The 21,542-nt window shown below is 35.1% G+C and overlaps 2 protein-coding genes across 2 annotated transcripts; both read right to left on the reverse strand.

The window, feature by feature from the left end:
- Positions 1-2,313: 2,313 nt before the first annotated feature.
- Positions 2,314-4,633, reverse strand: LOC132314933 (7-deoxyloganetic acid glucosyl transferase-like). The gene is made up of 2 exons (XM_059813704.1): positions 3,770-4,633; positions 2,314-3,408 (listed from the first exon to the last, which is right to left on the reverse strand). The coding sequence occupies exons 1-2, from the start codon at positions 4,443-4,445 to the stop codon at positions 2,480-2,482; spliced, it is 1,605 nt and encodes a 534-aa protein (XP_059669687.1). The 5' UTR covers positions 4,446-4,633; the 3' UTR covers positions 2,314-2,479.
- Positions 4,634-16,553: 11,920 nt separating this feature from the next.
- LOC132314367 (7-deoxyloganetic acid glucosyl transferase-like) lies at positions 16,554-18,324 on the reverse strand. The gene is made up of 2 exons (XM_059813242.1): positions 17,796-18,324; positions 16,554-17,476 (listed from the first exon to the last, which is right to left on the reverse strand). The coding sequence occupies exons 1-2, from the start codon at positions 18,322-18,324 to the stop codon at positions 16,554-16,556; spliced, it is 1,452 nt and encodes a 483-aa protein (XP_059669225.1).
- Positions 18,325-21,542: the final 3,218 nt, after the last annotated feature.

Genomic DNA, 21,542 nt, shown 5'->3' on the forward strand with positions numbered 1-21,542 from the left:
TATTATATTTTAGTAATTTTGCTCCAATAATGCATTTCATGCAAAATACTATTTTTTAACACAACTACTATTCTTTTTCAATTACCAATTCCACCATTCATATTTATATCAGTAATATTAATATTAGGTACATTCTAAGTCAAGTTGTAGACATTAGAAGGAAACTAAAATTAAACTTAATTAAAAAAAAACAAAAATCTAAAATATCTTGTCAAAAAATGACCAATATGTGTGTGTGTGTGTGTGTAAATTTATATTATATATATATATATATATTTTTTTTTTTCTTTTTCAAAAATTCATATATTATATATATATATATGTATATTATATATATTTGAGTATAGTAGTATTAAAAATATATATTTTTTTTAGGGCAAATCGTTTCAGCCTACCCAATCGCCTCTATCTCTATTCTCATTCTCAACTCTGAACTCCCCCCCTCTCTCTATCTCTCTCTCTGCAACTGTAAACTAGAAAATCTACAAGAATCAGAAGTTGAAACCCATATAATTCAGTTTATCTATTTGTCTGCAAGAATCAAAAGATCAAAACCCATATCGGCATATCATTTCAGATTGTTTAAAAACCCATATCTTTCAGTTTACATCGTCTGCTGTTCCAGTTCGGGTACGCCATTCGTAAGCTTCAGCCGCTCTCTCAACTCTCAAACTTCGCCTCTCTCTCTCTGCAACTGCTAAATTGTATGTATGGGTTTTGTTTTAATTATTTTTCTAAATCAACTAATCAAAGTCTATAATTCTTGTTTTGCAAACTAAATCCTATTTGGTGAAATTTTTTATGATCTTTTTAAAATATATATATATACGAATTTGGGTTGAAATTATATGTGTGTGTGTGTGTGTGTGTGTGTGTGGTTGGTGTTAGAGAGCTGCCAAAAAAATTTGGCAGTTCTTACATTTGAGAGAAATTTTGAGATTTTCAAATTTTGAGAGGCCAAATGAAAGGCCATTGGAGTAGTTTTTTTTACCCATCTCTCAAATTATAAATTTGAGAGCTCAAAATAAAAGAGCATTGGAGATGCTCTTACTTGGTGCTATCATTTGGGTGAAGTGTGAAAACTAGTTGATTATTTAATTTGACGTTTACTTTTGAATGGATTAAGAATAAATTAAGCGCTTATTCAATTAAGTGTATTTGATAGCAAAATTTGAATACTACTGAAAATGATAAGTATTATTTAAAATAGAATAAAATTTTAAATAATTAGAACATCACTTGTCACTGAATGCTGAAAACTGAAAATTCAAAAAAATATCAAAACAAATTTATTTTTTAATTACTAATTAAAAAAAAAATTCAATCCTTAAAATTTTTAATTCAGGCCTTAAAATTTTTAATTTTATCAAACAACACCTAGTGCTATCAAACAACACCTAGTGCTATAATTTTTTTTTTTGAACAAACAAGAATTTATTGTTAGGTAAATAAGGTGGGATAGGCAAAAGCACAAAAATACCCCTCAAGATTCTGTTTACAAAAATAATAAAAAATAAGTAAAAACTAAAATTACTTATAAGAGCTTGTACACAATTCTCTCTCCCACACATACAACGCGTATATATAAATAAAGAGGTCACAGTCGCTACGCGTTAGCAGTCTACTGGCTGCTAACTTTCTACTTTATATTTTTTTAAGTAAGTTTGAAATCTTATTTCTCTCTCCTTTAATATTTTTGCAGTGAATTTTTCCCTTTTTTCATAACTCGCCGGTGTTCATGGTGAATGACCTTCATTCAAGCTGCCACTGTTGAACCCTTGGCCTCGCTATTCTTCTCGTTGTCGGAGAACGCTCGTTACTACCAGAACTACAACTGCTAGAAGCCTAAGCCTTGAAGTCCATCGCCAAGATGGAATCATTCGATCACTGCCGAGCTTCACTTCAAGAGTAATGTTGTTAAGAGAGCTCTTTTATGACAAGAGTTATGACCTAATCTTTATAGTTAATTGGTGGATTGAAACTATTTTTTGAAATTAATAGAAAATTAAATGAATTATTTAATACTCCTTCTATTCTTAGAAAAAATATTCTATTTGAAAAACTGCGACCGGAGAGAGATTATATTTCCCCGGAGAGAGAGATTATATTTCAATCCAGTAATTAATTTGGGGAACTCACAAACCATGTGAGGTGATTCTCTTGAGAGGATTATTCTTTTGTAAATACTCTCGGATCATATTAACTCAAAGGTGCTACATTCTAGACTAGTTTCTATCTTTTTTTTATTAGTGAATTTGTAATACTTTAACAATGTATGACACCGTGGATATAAGTATGAAACTTATGTGTACATCATGAGAAAAATCACAAATACCCCTTCATGTAAAAAGTATACTCAACAATCTTCACTCTTTCATATCCAACCCTCACATTGAGAAAGTCTACAATGGCCATGGTAGAGGTACCGTGTGTAAGTAGCTTAGGAGTATTGTACGTAGTCTTTTTTCACTCACCTTGATCACTCAACCATTGATTTTATATACTTTATTAGACGATCTAAATTACAGTACGACGACCCACCTTCACTCACAGCTCTTTTCGCCAACTTTGCCATCTGATTCGCTCGTTTTTGAAACTCATCTTTCCTAACATCCATCAAATCTCTAACCATCTTCTCAACTATGACTCGATCACACGTATCTTTCATATCCAAACCAAGTTTCCAAACTTCATCAACGAACCTACTATTAATCATCTGGTCAGCAATGTTAGGCCAACAAATCATTGGCACACCCGACACTATGCTCTCTAGAGTAGAGTTCCACCCACTATGAGTTAAAAACCTACCAACAGCAGGGTGGGCCAGAACCTCCTCCTGTGCGGCCCATCCCACCATGTACCCCCTCTCCCTCGTGCCCTCCACAAGCTCTACCACAATCTCACTCTCCCCATCTTTTCCGACAATAGAGTCCGGCCGCATGACCCACAAGAACCGTTGCCCACTATTCACCAGACCATACCAAAACTCCATGAGTTGGTCTCTTGTCACAACAGTGATACTTCCAAAGCTCACGTAGATCACAGATTTGGACGGCTGGGAATCGAGCCATGTCACGCAGCTTCGGTCTTCCTCCCAGAAACTACCTGAAGAGGTTGAGGAACAGTTGGTCTCTGCTATGAGTCTGTATTTTAGGTGTGCGTGAAGTGGTCCGATGGAGAAGAGATTGGGACAGCGAGTACGTATTTGAGAGAGTATTGGTCCGTCTAGCTCATCAAAGGTGTTCTTTATTAATGCTTGGGCTCGAGGGGTTTGTCCAGTCTCTGTTTTGATGAAATGCAAAAGCGGATCATTGACTTCATCAACACGGCAAAAGCCCGGAAGGTCACGTCGTCGGAGAAGGCCCTCCATGCCCGGTACGTTCTTCACCATTAGGTCCATGCCATTTCCTGAAAATATATTAATAGTCATCTTTGATTAAGTTCCTTTTTTAAAAAAATGAAAAAATAAAATAAATTATTTTATAATTTTTAAAAACAAATTTATTTTTTTAAGTTCGTGAGAACTCACTTTTTAAATAAATAAATAAATAATTGAACCAAACACACTGATGGTCTTTTTTTATTATTATTTATTTATAAAAAACTAATTAAACTCATGAAACAGGCCTCATGTAACTGTGAACCAAAATTTCAGACATGGACAACTCAAAAAAAAAAAAAAAAACACAACTGAATCGACCTACCCTGCTTAACAAAATTGAAACCATGTCCTCATTGACCAAACAATTGTGGCAGAAATTTAACATACCTTTCAAGGGAATTTCTTCAGCCTCAATGAGTTGAGGCATACAAAAATTAGCCCAAGATGAGCAAGCACTGGCAGTACGAAAATAAATGAGTGAAATTCCGCTCTGAATAGCAAAATCACCAGCAAAACTCAGAACCCCGTCTGCTATGATGCATGTCAGAGGCCGCCTTGCTTTCGAACTCAAATAATTAGTCGATATCATCATCTCCCTGAATAGTAGGGCCGTGACGGACTTCATAGACGAAAACATCTCCATAATTCTTTCACCGGCACGCGGATGGTCCTCAGGAAGGCCATCCGGAATAGTCCTGAAACAAAATCCGGGATAGCGAGTGAAGTGGGAATGGACATCAGTATGGTGGAGGAGGCGGCTGTGGCTAAACTCAGAGACGAGCATGGTCACATGGAGGTTGCCAATACAGAGAAGCTCGGAAAGCTTGAGCATGGAGCTCAAGTGGCTTTGAGCCGGCAACGGGAAGACAAGCACGTGAGGAGGGAGTGGTGCTGCTGATTGGTGATCCATGTACTTTCCCTTTTTTTTTTCTTTGGATCCTTCAATCTTCTCAATGTGATTCACTTCAGATCCAAACTTGTAATTCAAAGCATAGCTGTAGAAAAGCTTTGCCTCTTCATATATCACTCTCCGACAATATTGCATGGTCCCACTAGATGACATGGAAACAAAAGTTTTTTTTAGGTTTATTTTTTATGCTTTAGGTTTTATTTAATTATTTATTTTCAGGTTGGTGAACTTTGTCTTTGATCTCATTTGATTTTTGATGAGGACCCTTGTCGGTGATCTAAGTAGATCTACCTCTCATGCACGCATCATTTAATATATATTTTTTTTCTTACAAATTATTATTTAAGAAACTTCAACAAAATAAAGTGTTATATTAAATTAACGATCGGATATTTGGTTTAATATAAAATAAATCTTGTTTTTCAAGTCTCTGATACCAAAATTTTATAATTTCTCAAATTATATATGCATTTCTAGTTTAAATTATTCATTAAGAGTATAAAACTTAGCAATACATTTTAATTTCTAAGGTGGTAACCAACTGTTCAAATAGATATTCATATTTATTAGTTAAATTTATTTGTCAAAGTGAAATAAATATGGTTATTGATGACGAAGTGAAATCTCATTTTAAGCTTCACTGCACGTTATTAATGGTATTAATTGTTTCACTTTAAAAAATAAACCTAATTAGTTGGCCTGACTATCAGTACTTTTAGAAAAGAAGCACCCAATTAACTCATTTGATTTATAAATTAGTGAAGTTTGATCATGCTTTCATGTCTTAGGTAATACATTTTATTTTGTTGGCAAAAGTTTTAAAAACCCTCTTGAGCTAGTAAAAAAAGGGAAATGCTTTTTATGACGACAGATATATACCCGACAAAAATCGACTTCCATGTGGTAACAACCTATTTGCGCACAACACTTTCCTCTCTCGCTCTGTTGTTCCCTTAATTCTCAAACTTGTTCCCTCATATGTTTGGACTTGTTCCCTTAATTGTTGAACCAGTTCAACTTGGGCAAAAAGTATTTTCTCCCTAAAAACTTCCTAAAACTTCATAAGTGTTCTCATTAACTCACAAAACTTCCTAAAGCATTGTTCTCTTCATCCCGGAGTATAGTAAACCATGAACACTTGAACTTCTTCAAATCCACATCCGATCTTCATCTTGAAATTTTAAACTGAAAAATTACAACTCGATCGGACTTGTTTTGATAACGAAATTAGCCAATTATAAAATATATATCTCATAGCAAAAGTATGAAAGTATGTTTTGGAAAAAGTATTACAAGTTTGAAATTTTGAATGGCTAGTTAAAAATGTAAGCAAACAAAAGTATCATTTTAATGCTTCCGATTTTGTCCTCAATTTTGGAAGCGTTTCAGTACTATTCAAATGACAACAAACATTACCAAACATGTTTCGTAGTTTTGCTTTGCTATAATACAATCGCAAAACCAAAAAACATGAAGTAAAAATATTAGCCAAACGAGCCCTGAGTGATTGTAATCACCAAATCTACCCTTTTAATTCTAAGGTTACTTTGTACTCTTTTGAGATATTATCCTATCTTTTGAATTTTGAACAAAATTGAAATTTTAAGTTCAAATATGAAACAATGAACACTATATTATTTATCTTCTAATGTTTAGTACTAGCAATTAGATATACATGATTATAGGTGCAAGTCTAATTAATAAAAAATTTTGCTCGAAAAAATACCCTTTTCAACAGGGTCTATTTCTTTTATTTTCAGTCATTCATTTCACAATTAAATTCCCTTTCACCTCCATCAATTGTGTCTGATTTGATTGAATGGTTACTGTGCCTTAAAAGGGTTCTCATTATGTCACACTATGAAGTATTTTAATCTCCCTCTTTGTTATTTAGTTGGGATCATCTTTTATGGTAAATAATCACATCCCAAAGCATGGACTCATCTGCACCACAAGTTGCTCCTATTGCAATTTATTTTAGGGTTAAATGCAAAAAAAAACCCCTGAACTATTGCCATATCTGCAACTAACCCCCCTGAATTACAAAAGTTGCAACTAACCCCCTGAAGTATTCAATTTTGTTGCAAATGACTCCATCCGGCAGGAATCCGGCAGCTTTGAGCGTTAAAAATGGCATGTGCCATCACGTGATGCAAATTTGTAAAATAAAAGACCAGAATACCCTTATTCACATAAAAGGACAAAAATACCCTTACTTGTTACTGTTATAACCAAACGGTCATATATCAGCCTATATCAGCGTATACCGTTATAACCGAACACAGCCTTCTGATAAAAATCGAGAAATTTGTTTGCCCTAGATTAATCGAACCTTTCTTCCCAAAATCAATCAAGCTTCATCTGTGGCCTTCGTCTTCGGAAACATCGATCAAGTTCTTGGTAAGGGTTTGTATTCATCTCTTTATTTCTGTAAATGTTCATCTGTGGCGGTGCCCTTCGTCTTCGAAATCAAGAAATTTGCTCGCCCTAGATTGACTAAACCTGTGTTCTCAAAACCAATCAAGCTTTATCTCTCGCCTCATCTTTGGAAACATCGATTAAGTTCTTAGTAAGAGTTTGTATTCATCTTTTTATTTCTGTGAATGTTCATGTGTGGCCTTCGTTTTCGGAAAAATCCAGAAATTGCTTGGGCTATGAATGTTCAGTATATATATGTGTGTGTGTGTGCGCGTGTGTGTGTGTCTGTGTGTGTCTGTGTGTGTTTATGATTGTCTATATATATATATGTATGTATGTATTGAGGCATAAATTTTATATTTATGTGATATTATTTGCAGAGAATGAGTTTTGTATCATCGACTCGTACTTCCCATCGAAGGGGTCCCTTTCGAAACAAAAAATGTTTTTGTGACGAAAGGGCAGGCGTATTCATTTCCGAGTCAAGAGACAATCCTGGAAAGCTTTATTTCAAGTGCAAGGATGAAGTCTGTAATTTTTTTGTATGGTGGAATAATCCAATAACTACTACAGCAAATGAAGATGAAGCACATCTAATTCCTCGTCTAGCACCTAAGACTGACATCAATTCATTTGCCAAGTTAATGTTTGTTGCAAGCTTGTATTTGTTTGGGTTATTAGTTGTAATTCTAATTGTTTCCATTTTGTTAAAGTGAATTTTCTGTTTGGGGAGTTTAGCTTGTGTGTTGAAGGTGGTGTTGTGGAAGTTAAGGTTGTGTATTGAAGGGTCTATTTTAGGAGCTGGGTTGTGTTGTAACTTTTGTTCAGGGTCTTCAAGTTCTTGTAATATTTTGATGCATAATGAAAATTATTTTCCTTTTGTTCTTAATTGGTTGTTATGTTATTAATTTCCTTTGATGTATATGGCTACAAATTGCTTCCTTTTTGTTCTGTTTATGGAATGGACAAAATAATTAAATAAGAGAATGAATGGACAAATTGCTTCCCAAAGTTGGTTGTTGAATGAATGCATTGCAGTGCACAGATCACTTCCACTAAACATACTTAAATAAGAGAATATTTAACATAATAATTAACCACAACATTTTTTTTTTCCTGAATGGGATTTTTTTATAAAATTTTTCAAAGAGTACAATTACTATAGGAGAATAAACTCCAATATAAATGCGGCAATTGAACTAAATCCAAATACCACCAAAAAAATGACATAACCTTAGAGAAACAAAGCATAACAAACAATACAAGAGCAACAAAAGAAACAATCCAATCTGCCCTGCTCTACTTGATCTAGCTAAGAACCCCAAGGAAAAAACCAAAACTTCAGCTTCTCCAAACCTCAACCATTCTGTCAACCCACAGCCCTCTCGACAAATGCTGTCAACACTTACTCTGAAATGCTACAAACCAAACAGAAAAATGAGACTTGAATTTCAAGACAAACAAAACTGTCAACACAACACAAACAATCCTCAACAACAAGTCTGCTGTCAAACTGCAAAGAACCAGAAAAAAAAACTTGAGAGAAAGAACAATTTTGACAGCAAACAAATCTGCTTACAAGACTGCACCTGTCTTAAAACTCTCAAATTACTTTCCCAAAATGGAACAAAATCGTGAACTTCAAAACCTGAACCTGGAAATTACTGTCTTTTCCCTCAAGGGACACTACAAAAATCAATCCAAACAAATGTAACTTCCACTTCAGAAGAAATATTTTAACCTCCAAAAATTATCAAAAAATCAACAAGAGTAATATTCAGATATGTAATTACATCCCAAACAATAGCCTGCACCACTTGAGTTAAATAAAATTCTTAAGATCACATAACACAGCACTTAACAACCATAATGTTGCAGTGAACAAAATAACAAATAAGTTCTTCAGTCATAGTAGCAGTAGCAACAAGAGAAACTTGATAACATTACTAAGTTAATTTCATAGATACTGATCTAATCCCATCTCTAAATTGTTAAGATTTTCAGTAACAGGAAAGCATCAACAAAAGCCAAAAAAGTAAGCTTCAATAGCAACTTAGAAACATCAACACCAGCAAAAAAAACAACCTCCAACAGTAACTAGGAACCATCAACACCAGCAAAAAAAGGAACCTCCCACAGCAACGGGGAACCATCAACATCAGCAAAAAAACAACCTCCAACAGCAACTGGGAACCATCAATATCAGCAAAAAAAACAACCTCCAACAGCAACTGGGAACCATCAATATCAGCCAAAAAACCACCTCCAACAGCAAGGGAACCATCAACATCAGGAAAAAAAATAAATAAATAAATAAATTAAATAAATAAATAAATAAAATAGCACCAAAAGCTGTAACCATCAGAATTACCAACATGCATACACAATCCCATCCATCATTAACCTGTCAATACATGGGAATTTGTTGTAATTTCTAAAAAAATCATTATCCACTTCAACACAACAAAAATTGTAATACCTAGAAGATGATGCTTGAGTTGATTCTAGCCGGGACATTCTTATATTTTGAACCTAAAACTTGAAAGTCAATAGTAATAGTGAAGTAAATGCAATCCCAAGAAAAAAGAAAAAAAAAATTGACATTAAGATATGTTTTATGATTATTAAGTAGCTTTACCTCTTGATTTGAAGGTACCATACTTGGAACTTCACTTCATCTACCCTTTCTTGGTCTTCCTCTACCTCTTCCCCTTACTGTCACTTCACCATCACCAATACCAGCCACTTCTCCCCTTGTTCTTCCTCTTCCTCTGCCAAGAATTGATGGTCTACCTCCCCTTCTTGGTGGAGGTTTTTCAATGACCAATGCTTTAGGTAACATACAAGTTCTTGAATTATGACCATTCTCCTTACAGTTTGAGCATTTCAGACTTTCCTTAGACCTACTAAGTTTAGTTGAGCTCTTACGGTCATCATTTTTCTTATTTCTAGCCTTCTTTGGTCTACCAGTAGGTTTTCTAAAGTAAGGTGGACGCAATGGGTTAATAGGGTCTGTTTCCATCAACCTTCTCATAGGAATGGGCATGATTAACCCAGCATATGACCTCAAGTAAGTTTCCTTATGATAGAATTGATCAACATATGCTTCAGGTTGGTCTCTCTTGCTAAATATGCACGCTATAACATGTTTGCAAGGGATACCAGTCAAACTCCAAACCCTACAGCTGCATGTTCTATAATTAAGGTCCACAGCCTCACTAATTCCATAGCATTGAACCTCATACTTGTTCTCACCAGCGTAATGCACCTTACAAACTTTAGCTGCTTATTTCACCTTGTTCAATTGCTTCTGTATTTCTAAACATAATAAGCTAGGTTGTGATTCCATCCACTATCTCTTAACTTGGAACCTTAGCATGAGATGCCTCCAAATCCACTCCAGCATGTACATGATTGGTTTGTCTCTTGCTTCAAGAATAATTGAGTTCCAACTTTCACACATATTATTGATCACCACATCATTTTTTGAAGTAAAATTGAAGGTTGACATAGACCACAAATGAGGTGGGACCTTTCTCAACCAATCATGTGCTTTAACATTTATTTGCCTAATATTTCTCATATGTTGTTCAAAATCAGCTTCTGTACAATCCCTAGCAACCCCCCATAACTCAATTTTCAACTGCTGCCCTTTGAACCTGAGCTTGAAGTTTTCATACAGGTGTCTCACACAATACTTGTGATCACGCCCTTGCAAGATGTTCTCAAATATGTCTACTAAACCCTGAATTACAAACAAAACAACAAACATACTAAGTGAGAACCATAATTTAAACAAAACGTAATTAAATTCCAAGATTGTAAAGTATAAACAAATTACTAAGCAAACATATGAAATATACTAACTTTTTGTCTATCAGATTTGAATGTGATACCATAGTAAGGCCCACAGTATCCATCAGTTCTCCCATAAACCATTCCCAAGAATCCCTTGTCTCAGCCTCCACTACTCCATATGCAACTGGGAACATTTGATTATTTCCATCAGTAGAAATAACACTCAAAAGATGGCCACCATGTGGTCCCTCAAGGAAGCAACCATCAACACCAATTAATGGCCTACAACCTTCTTTGAAACCCATTTTTATTGTAGAATAGCAAATAAAAACTCTCTGAAATCTCCTAACATTTTCAATAAGAGTGGGATCTGCTGCTATCTTAACAACACTGTCAGGATTGGTTCTAAGAATCAAACTATAGTAATCCCTCATTTTTGCATACTGGTCTGCTTCATTCCCCTCAATCATTTCTAATGCTTTTCTCTTTGCCCTATACACTTTCTGTTTGGACACATCAATGTCCAAATCAACTGCAATAATGGTTCTAAGTAAATCCAAAGGCATTTTGGGGTTCAATCTCAGGTGTTCTAAGTACTTAGTTGCTAAATAGGAAGATAAAACTTGTCCATTATTATTAAACCAGAGGCAGTTTGTATGCTCTGAGACATATGTTTTCACTACCAAACAGTTCTCACCATCAGGTTTGCTTGCATGTATCTTCCAACCACAATCAGCCTTACACACTACACTCACCCTTATCTCCATTATTTCTTTTGAACTTAATATCAAACTTCTTCTGCAAGCATAATTCTCTAAGTGCCAATCTGAAGTCTGCAGCTGAACCAAACCTCATACCTAATTCAAGTTCCTCTTCCCCCAAATCCCTTAAACGATAAAAGTCTTTGTATACAGAACATGAATCAATTTCTTCACTGTCATTAGAGCCACATAGACTGACCAAATCATCAATATGACCATAATCTGATTAAACAGGAGTAATTGTATCTATTTCATATAGTGCATACTCCCACCATACTTCATCTGAGTTTTCAATCCCTTGCATGAAGTCATCCTCATTTTCTGCACTATTTAGCATAGGTGCAACAATGTACAACCTGATTTTATTGGTTACCCTATGGGCTTCATCATCATAAAACAGTCTAAAAACATCTAAGTCACACTTGACTTCTCTAAAGTTTTGCCACTTATAAGGTACTTTATAAAAAAAACCTTCTTTAATCACCCCATATCCCAACTTGCTAGCAAAAGCTTGAATCACAATAAGTGACATCTTGTCAGGGTTTACATTGTCAAATTCAAATATACTTCCTCCTAGGTATGTCATAGTATGTGATTTCTCAAAAACACCCCCATAGTGAAGTTCAATGCTGTAAAGGCCATTCATCTACAATAATAATTTACAATAACCAATAAACAAATATATAACTAAACAAATATATATTTAGTTATAAAACAAGAATAGCGATCACAAAGAATTATTTGACACTTCAATCACTAATAATCACCAAATTTAATACACAACAAAACTGTACAAAACATATAAATGGCAAACCAGTAAATATAGGGACCACCATTGAGAGAAAACTGACTACAAGTAGTAGCTTTGAATATAGAATAAGGACCACTACAAAATATAATACTTTGATTAATATAAGGGACCAAAATTAAAATATAACAACAAAAAGATAATATATAGGGTCCCAATCATATTTAATGTTTGATGCAATCAATACAAAAAATAAAAAATAAAAAATAAAATAAAACAAAACAAAACATACAGCGACTTTTCTACCTTTAAACTTTCAACAGTAAAGAACAAAGCATATAAAGCCACAATATAAAAGGGGTTGGTCGGCCATTTTGAAACACATAACAGAGACCTTTATAAATCATGTATAAAAGTGAAATCGATAAATTGCATTTCATAGATTTAGGTGTTTGGACAATACTGAACTTCCCAACTCATTTATAGAAGTAAAAACAAAACAAATTCGGGTAAAAAAAAATCAACAAACATAGGTTTTCATTTCTTTCTAAAATAATTTGTCATATCATTCCACAGATGTATAAAACACATTGATAATTATTTAGGGTTGAGAGAATTACTGATGGAATACCACTTCAAACTTCGTATCCAGATCAACTGAGCAAGAAATGTTAAGTTACCCATATTATCAGAGCTTAGTGTGAAGAAAATGGCGTGAATGCAGTGGTTGAGAGAATGACTGGCTTTGGTGGGTTATGGTAGATCGAGGTAGGTCAGTACGAAGGGATAAGGCTGGATAAGGCTTAGTGTTGTCGCTTGGTTATTCGTCGTTGAGATTGCAATCTGTCACATCACTCAGCTAACTCAGCATATGACCAATACTACACCGTTTTATTAACGGCTATATTGGTCATTTTCTATTTCCGATTAGGTCACATGCCGGAATGGATTAAATTGCAATAAAATGATAGTTCAAGGGGGTTTTTTGTAGTTTATGGGGGTTAGTTGTAATATGGCAATAGTTCAGGGGAGTTTTTTACATTTAACCCTTTATTTTATTTGGCAGGAAAATAATTCAAGGGCATTTAAGAACAAATCAGCTATTGCCCAACACATTATTTGTCTCATCAAGAGTTCCATCAAAGCCAAGTTTTCATCTATCAAGTTGAAAAGTGGTTATGAAATCAGGGATATTAAATCAATTGAGGAGCTACAACATTTATTCCTACAGGATTGCTCCATTGCACATGTTCATGGTTCCTTGTGGATTAACCTTGGCCAAGTTCTTATGGTCTGTTTGGTGCTAACCTAATGTTGCCCTTCATAGAATGCTGCAATTTTTTGGAAATACTTTAATACTAGAATGTCGGTATGATTGGATTGCTGGAGTGTTGCTTGTGTTGACCAACATGTATTTATGATATGGGATGTGCTTTGCATGTTGACATTACTGGTTATGCTTAGTTTGATTTTTGAGACCAAATTTGATTAGTCTGTAGTCCACATTTTGTTTCTTGACAATCTGGTTTCACCTATGGCACTCCTATTTTGCCTTGGCCTTGTCCTGCTCTTTTTGGGCTCCTTGTAAATAGTTTTCATATATGAAATAAATTGTAATTTTAAAATTTGTATACATAGAGAATAAATCAATGAACACTGACCATAGTTTTTCACCCAACAATTTGCTCCTAAATACTCATATATATATATATATATAATAAATTCATGGACACTAACTCTAGTTTTTCACCCAACAATTTGCTCCTAAATACTCATATTTATATATATATATATATATAAGCATTTATGTATATATCACTCTCAATCATTATTAATTATGAAAGAAAAAAATACAATAAAAATTTAGTTTAGTATGCACATATAAATTTATAAACAATTAATTTAGTATTACATAATCATATAAGCAATTTATAAAAGAAGGAAAGGAAACTCATGGTGAAATCTGTGGGGAATGTGAAAAAGAGTGACATATATATATGCATATATAGTTATACTATATAATATACATAAATGCATGTGACTATATAATTAATATGGTGGGTTTAAATTAAGGTACTGAGGGTACTGTTGGTATTTTGCGTATCTCTGATTTTTTATTTTTATTAATAAATAATTAGTGGGGGTAAATTAATAATTGTACCCCTGACAACCGGAAAGTGATCTACTGTTAGTTTCAGGAGATGGAGGACTGGCAAGGTCTAAAAAAAATACTTCAGGGATATTTTGTAACTTTTTAATTATTTGGGAGGTTTTTAGAACTTTGCCTATTCTCCTTTTCCTTTTATTAATGAGTTGTGTGAATTCATATGCAATCGTCGTGCCCTTATTTATTTTAGGAAAAAGTACAATAAACTCCCTTTAAACTGTTGAAGTTTTGCAATTTAACTCCTAAACTAACAAAGAGGGTGCAGAAAAAGTCAAAAGACAACATTACCCTCAATTAAAACGACACAGTTTGAAACATTAGTCACTTAAGTTGCTTAGTTGTAAAGTGAAATCCAAGGGCCAATAAAAATTCGTCAACACACCTTCAAGAGATAAGGTTGACTAAATGATTTGGCCCCTTGTAATCTGAAAAAACGCTTAAAGTTTGACACGTCATCAACCTTTGCAGAGTTCTGCAAGTCCTTCTCGCAACCACAGCGATCTCTCTTGCTGTAAAAACATAGCGATCTCTCTTGCTGCAAAGATGGAAACCTTACCCGAGAAACCATAGCGATCTCTCTTGCTGCAAAGATGAAAACCTTTTACCCTAATTAGTTGAGTTTACAAAAGGGGCAATTTAACCTGTTAAGAGGGTTCAAACAGCTTCAGTTTGAAGCTCACCGGCTTCAATGGACGTTGTTGCTCGGAGCTCGCCGGAACGGATGGTTTGAATCTTTCGAGTCGTCAGTTTGATCGATGCGGTTTGGTTGTGAATATTTCGCCTGACGAATCGTTATACTTAACCTCTTTCCGGTTGGTCGTTGTTCTTATTTTGTTGGTTTGATCCCCAAAGCTTACTGTTTTTGGTCTTTGAAGTTTACTGTTCAGACCAAGATTTTGGAATTCTCTAATTTTTAGTTACTATTTGGCTTACTGGACTTCGTTTTTGGCACAATTTGTATATGAAGCTCGTTGGTTTGAATTGAAAAATCTTGATTATTTGTCAGAAGATGCAACAACCTAGATCCGAACAGCCCCAATGAAGCTCCATTTTTTTTTTTTTTGCAACACTTCCAAAACACCCAATCACACACACACCCAAACACCGGCCACCTAATTTCCCCAAAATCCCTAAACCACTCTCTCTCTATATATATCAACCCCACTGTCTCTCAATGTAAAATTCAGAATATACACACACCATCTCCCTATCAAAAATTCAGAATATAATAGTATAATATATATATATATATATAGATATATAATATATTTGTGTCTGTCGCCTCTCTCTGTATATGTGGTTATATATATATCTGTAGCCTCTCTCCCTCTGTATATGGGTGGTTGCCAGTGGAAGCAAAATCATAATAGTCCCCACAAAAATTTATAGATCAACATATAGAAAGGAATCGCAAAAAGAAAAAGAAGAAGAAGAAGAAAAAAAAAAAAATATATATATATATATATATAGATGATTGTGAGTGAGTATGGCAGATTTATAATTTATTTAACCTTTTTTTCTTTGCCCGTCTATTACTCTTTAATGGATAAAAGATAAACTTCCACTCTGGAGATGGGTGTGAGGGAAGAAGACGAAGAACGGCAGACTAATATTACATGTGTATTGGGTGCTAAAAAAACATGGGAAAAGATTTATATATATAACCAAGAGGCACGATCACAAAAGGGCTATGTTGTCTTTTCAATTTCCAAAGGATATTATTGTCCATAAATTTCAGTTTCTAAGTCACATGCTTCAATAAAGGTCAATTTTGGCCGGAAGTTAGCTAAACATAAAACTGTAAAAATATTTTTAAAAACTGTTGAGCAAGATTACTGTGTGTAATATAAACTACTTGTAATTAATGCTAATATTTATGGCTTGTTTTGTAATGGTAATTTTCACTTTTTTTAGTTCCTGTATCTTTGGCTTTGGAAAAGTTTCCTTTTTCTTTTCATTCCTTTGTAATATTTGAGATAGATTAAGCCACAAGAACAGGAAAGAAGAATACATTTATGAAACATTTAATCTCACCAATAATGTCATTTTTGATTATGTAATTATAGTGAGACTTAAAATAAAAAATGGATGAGTTTACTTTCAAAAAATATTTAAAAAAAAAATGGATGAGTTTACTTTCAAAAAATATTTTTAAAAAAAAATGGATGAGTTTTATACATGATGGTATTTTATTATAATTTATAACAGCAATTCTTAAAATAATAATAATAATAATAAATAAACTTATTTGAAAATAGATCTCAAAAGTAATAGTATTTGTGACTTATTTGGAACTTAATTATTTGTAATTTTTCTGAGAATATTCCAACAACCTCTACTAAATCTTTCATTTCCAACCTTCACCTTGGTCACTTAATCATAGATTCTATGTAGTTAATCAGATAATCCAAATTACAATACGATGACCCACCTTTACTCACAGCTCGTTTTGCTAACTTTGCCATCTGATTTGCTCGTTCTTGAAACTCATCTTTTTTGACATTCATCAGATCTATGATCTTCTTCTCAATTGTAACTCGATCACACGTATCTTTCATGTCAAAACCAAGCTTCCAAACTTCACTAACGAACCTACTATTAATTGTCTGGTCTGCAAAATAAGGCCAACAAATCATTGGCACACCAGAGACTATGCTTTCCAAAGTAGAGTTCCACCCACTGTGAGTCAAAAACCCACCAACAGCTGGGTGGGCCAGAACCTCCTCTTGTGGGGCCCAATCCACCATGTACCCTCTCTCCCTCGTGCCCTCAACCAGCTCCACCGGAATCTGAGACTCCATATCTTTGTCAACAATGGAGTCCGGCCGCATGACCCACAAAAACCTTTGCCCAGAATTCACCAGACCATACCAAAACTCCATGAGTTGGTCTCTTGTCACAATTGTGATACTTCCAAAGCTCACGTAGATCACAGATTTGGACGGCTGCGAATCAAGCCACGTGACACAACTTTGATCTTCCTCCCAAAAACTACTAGAATAGGTTGAGGAAAACATGGGATCTGATGCGAGTCTGGCTTTTAGGTGTGCGTGAAGTGGTCCGATGGAGAAGAGATTGGGACAGTGAGCACGTATTTGAGAGAGTACGGGTCCTTCTAGCTCATCAAAAGTGTTCTTTATCAATGCCTGGGCTTGAAGGGTTTTTCTGCTCTCTGCTTTTAAGATTTGCAAATTATTTACGTCGTCCACACGGCAAAAACTCGGAAGGTCACGTCGCCGGAGAAAATCCTCCATACCAGGTACACTTTTTACTGGTAGGTCCATGCCATTTCCTGAACAAATAATAGCACTGACATAATGTGTGGTTATTATTGAGAAAACTAATTAAGGCAAAATAAAATAGAATTCTATATTTGGAATATGATGTTGATATCACCGTAGATGGTTTAAGGGCCCTGATATGACACAGTGATACAATAAATCACAAAAGGAAGGATTCCGATGACAAAAAAATATATATTAAACTAAAAATATTAAGGAATTTATCTTTATATCTACATTTGATGCATAGAGTTTAGAGATAGAAACTCAAAAGTGTTTGGATCAAAGACAACCCCAAAAGTGTTTTATATATACTAACCAACAACGTACCTTTCAAGGGAATTTCATCAGCTTCAATGAGCTCCGGCAAACAAAAAAGAGCCCAAAAATTGCAAGCACTGGCAGTACGAAAATAAATAAGCGGAATTTCCCTCTCGATAGCAATATCACCTGCAAAACTCATCGTCCCGTCTGCTATGATGCACGTCACAGGCCGCCTTGTTTCGGTACCGAAGCAATTGGTGTCTATCATCATTTCTCTTAATAGTGGCCTCGTGACGGACTTCAGAGATGCAAAAAACTCCCTAACTCGCTCACCGGCACGCGGATGGTCCTCAGGAAGGCCATCCGAAATAGTCCTGAAACAAAATCCGGGATAGCGAGCGAAGTGGGAATGGACATGGGTGTGGCGGAGGAGGCGGCTGTGGATATACTCGGAGACCAGCATGGTCACGTGTAGGTTGCCAAGACACAGAAGCTCGGCCAGCTTGAGCATGGAGCTCACGTGGCCTTGGGCCGGAAAAGGGAAGATGAGCACGTGAGGAGGGAGTGCTGGTACTGGTGCGGATTGCTGATCCATTAAAACTTCTCTGCAATCTTCTCACTGTGACTGGCCCTAACACGTTTTCGCACACAGTATGTGGGTTGCAATTCTTAAGTATTACTGATTGCATTTAGGGTAATTAATTAAACTGATGCTTTTAGAAGAGAGGATACCGGTACCGATCGAATAAATTTATGAGTTACTTGAAACAAAATTAATGGGCACTTACTTGACTTTAGAAACTGATTATCTTTAAATTAGAAAGCTGGTACACACATAACCGAAATGATATCCGATTATTTTAATTCCTTTTCACCCATGTAGGTCCATAATTAAGTGAATCAAACTTTATGGAGGTTGACCAATAAATTTTAAAAGGTTTGAGAAAAAAGAACAGGAAAAAGTACAAAAAAAGTCCCTCTGTTTGCAACTAACCCCCATAAAGTACAAAAAACCTCCCTAAACTATAATTTTATAGCAAGAAACCCCTTAAACTATTGATTTATTGCATTCTGGTAGGTGACTTGCTCGGAAACATTAAAAGACAAATTTACCCTTATTTAAAACTACGTCGTTTTGAAAATTATGCTATAAACCAATCAAAATATGCCAACCTTATCTTCAGAAAAAGAAAAAGAAAGAAAGAAAGAAAGAAAACGAACGGGCTAGCATCCATCTCTCCCTCTCTTTATTTCACTGTGTGGGTGTGTATATATACTATATCTCTGTGCGGAGGGAGCACATCGATCTCGCCGGCCATTTATGGCGCCACCTCGTTCATGTCGTCATTGACCGACGACACCGACGGCAAGCAGCCGTCGTCCTCGTCCGCGTTCCAGATCACCAACATGTCCCACGTGTCCCGCAAAGAACAGAAGAAAATGCGGCAGAGATAGACCATAATGGTCGAGTCCTCACCGGACGACCTTTTCACAGCCGACCTCTTCACGGCGGTAGACGACGAGAGCAGATCTAACATCCCAGTGTTGTCGACGACGCAGATGGTGATGGTCTCTCGTAACTCCTCACCAGTAACTCCTCGTGCCACACCTAACGCGTCTTCACTGTCTCACCAGTAACTCCTCGTCGGCGCCGTTTCTGGGTTTGACGACGGCAAAAAACCATAACAGTTGCAGAGTTCGTGATTTGGGGATTTTTTTATATTATTATTTTCGGTTGAATATGATTTGGGGAAATTTAGTAAAGCCATGATCAATTTCATTTTCCCGGCTAGGGTGGATTGGTTGGGCAGAAGGGAGGTTTTGGGTGGAGTGCGGTGATGGTTTTGGTTGAAGGTGGTGGTGGACCAGTAATTATGGGTTTGATGTGTTATTTGGTTTCGGATTTGGAATGGGGTGATGGTGATGGTTATGGGTTTGCAGAGATAGGTGGCGGTGGTGTATAGGCAACCTTGTCAAAACTTTACCCCTTTACTAGAAGGGTGCCACATCAGAATGTTTCATATCATGTACCTTCCAAAACAAAACAAATGTTTCATATCATGCTCCAATGGTTTTTTCTTCTCCGGCGACGGCTTCCTCTGGTTGGTTGTTATTTTTTCTTCTACGGCTACCATGTCCACCATGAACGAACAACACCAATATCTCAAACATTCTTCCATCATTTTCTCAATAAACCTTCTTTTTTATTTCCTTTTTTGTTTTTCCTCAATTCACCTTAAAGCTGGCGTAGGGAAGAAAAAAACAAGGATGATTTGGTACGTGATGAATCTAATTCGTAAATAATATCCCAAAAAAAAATATATTATTTAGTGTGTGATTTGGTACATGATGGGTCACTCTGTTTTATATATATATATATATATATATATATATATATATAACACCTAGTGAAGGATTTGATTCAGGATTCCATTCGGAATTTGATTGACAAAAATGGTCCTCAAAGATTGGTATGAAACGCCAACACTCTCCCATCGCCTTTATTTCACCATCAAGCTGACCATGTTTTGTATCCTATTGTTGATCCCCAAAACCTAATAAATTGGCCTCAAAACTTGCTGTGATTGACCCACTGGAGCATAGTTTCCACGGCGACAAAGGGGCAGATTGAAAGACGTGAGTTCAATCACCTGCCAGAGGTGATGGTGGCGGCGTGAGAAGCAGTGAGGATGGAGACGAAGAGGATATATATATATATATATATATATATATATATATATATATATTATATAGTAAAAGCGTAAAAGCATATGATGGAGAGGATATCGATTTAATATTTAAAATAAGGGGCATTAGTGTCTTTTCAAGGTCACGAGGGCATTAATGTCATTACAATTATAGTGTCTATCATGTGACCATCACGTGATCACTTTAACGTTGAGATGCAATCGGAACAGTGACGGATGGGGCTATCTGCAACAAAAATGCATAGTTTAAGGGTTTCATTGCAATTTTAGTAGTTCAGGGGGTTAATTGCTGATTCTTGAATAGTTCAGGGGGGGTTTTTGAACTTTTCCCAAGAGAATATATAAAGCTGAAACTCTCAGCAATAGTTTATAGTCTATTGTTACAGTATAATTATGCATGTAGTATGTACACATTATATAATATATTTGTTATGCTTTATAATTTTTTTGTACATAGATATATATATTTTTTTTCTCTCTTTTCATATATTATATATGGTTTGAATAGTCATTAATTTTATGTTTAAACCTATTATTATTCATTAATTTAGTAAAATATATAATTAAAAAGATGAATTAAAAATTATAGATAGGTCATTACTTGCATCAAATCAAATGGTCTTAAAAAAATTCAATAAAAATTACAAAAATTCACTAAAAAATCATATTTATTGGATTATGTTGTATAAAATTGCGTATTGATGCATTTTGGATCTTATGTGTGAAATCGAAAAGCATTCATAACCAATTTCGTTATGTAATGTGATGCGAGACCAATTCTATATATTACACCGGAATCCTTACCAGCGAACCTGAAGTGGTAAAATTATACATGTATTAAAATGCAACCGGCAATCTCAGCAATTAGATCAGATCACCTCAAATGAACTCGATCTACCATGATTCAGTTGCATTTCTTTTGTGTGTCACATTTGGCAGGAAAAAATAATGGGCTCTAGGAAGTTAGGAACACACCATCTTGGCAATCATTGGTTCTCAAGCTTATTACCGCATCCATATTTGCCGAAGCTCTCTTGGCATCGAAGAAGGATATGTTAAAAATAAATTAATGCCATGCATGTTCATTATGCATTTTGGGTTTATT

The sequence above is a fragment of the Cornus florida genome, unplaced genomic scaffold (assembly GCF_030987335.1).
Source record: "Cornus florida cultivar Cherokee Brave unplaced genomic scaffold, ASM3098733v1 CherokeeBrave_3.0.0_Hap2_Chr06, whole genome shotgun sequence".
Classification (NCBI taxonomy): domain Eukaryota; kingdom Viridiplantae; phylum Streptophyta; class Magnoliopsida; order Cornales; family Cornaceae; genus Cornus; species Cornus florida.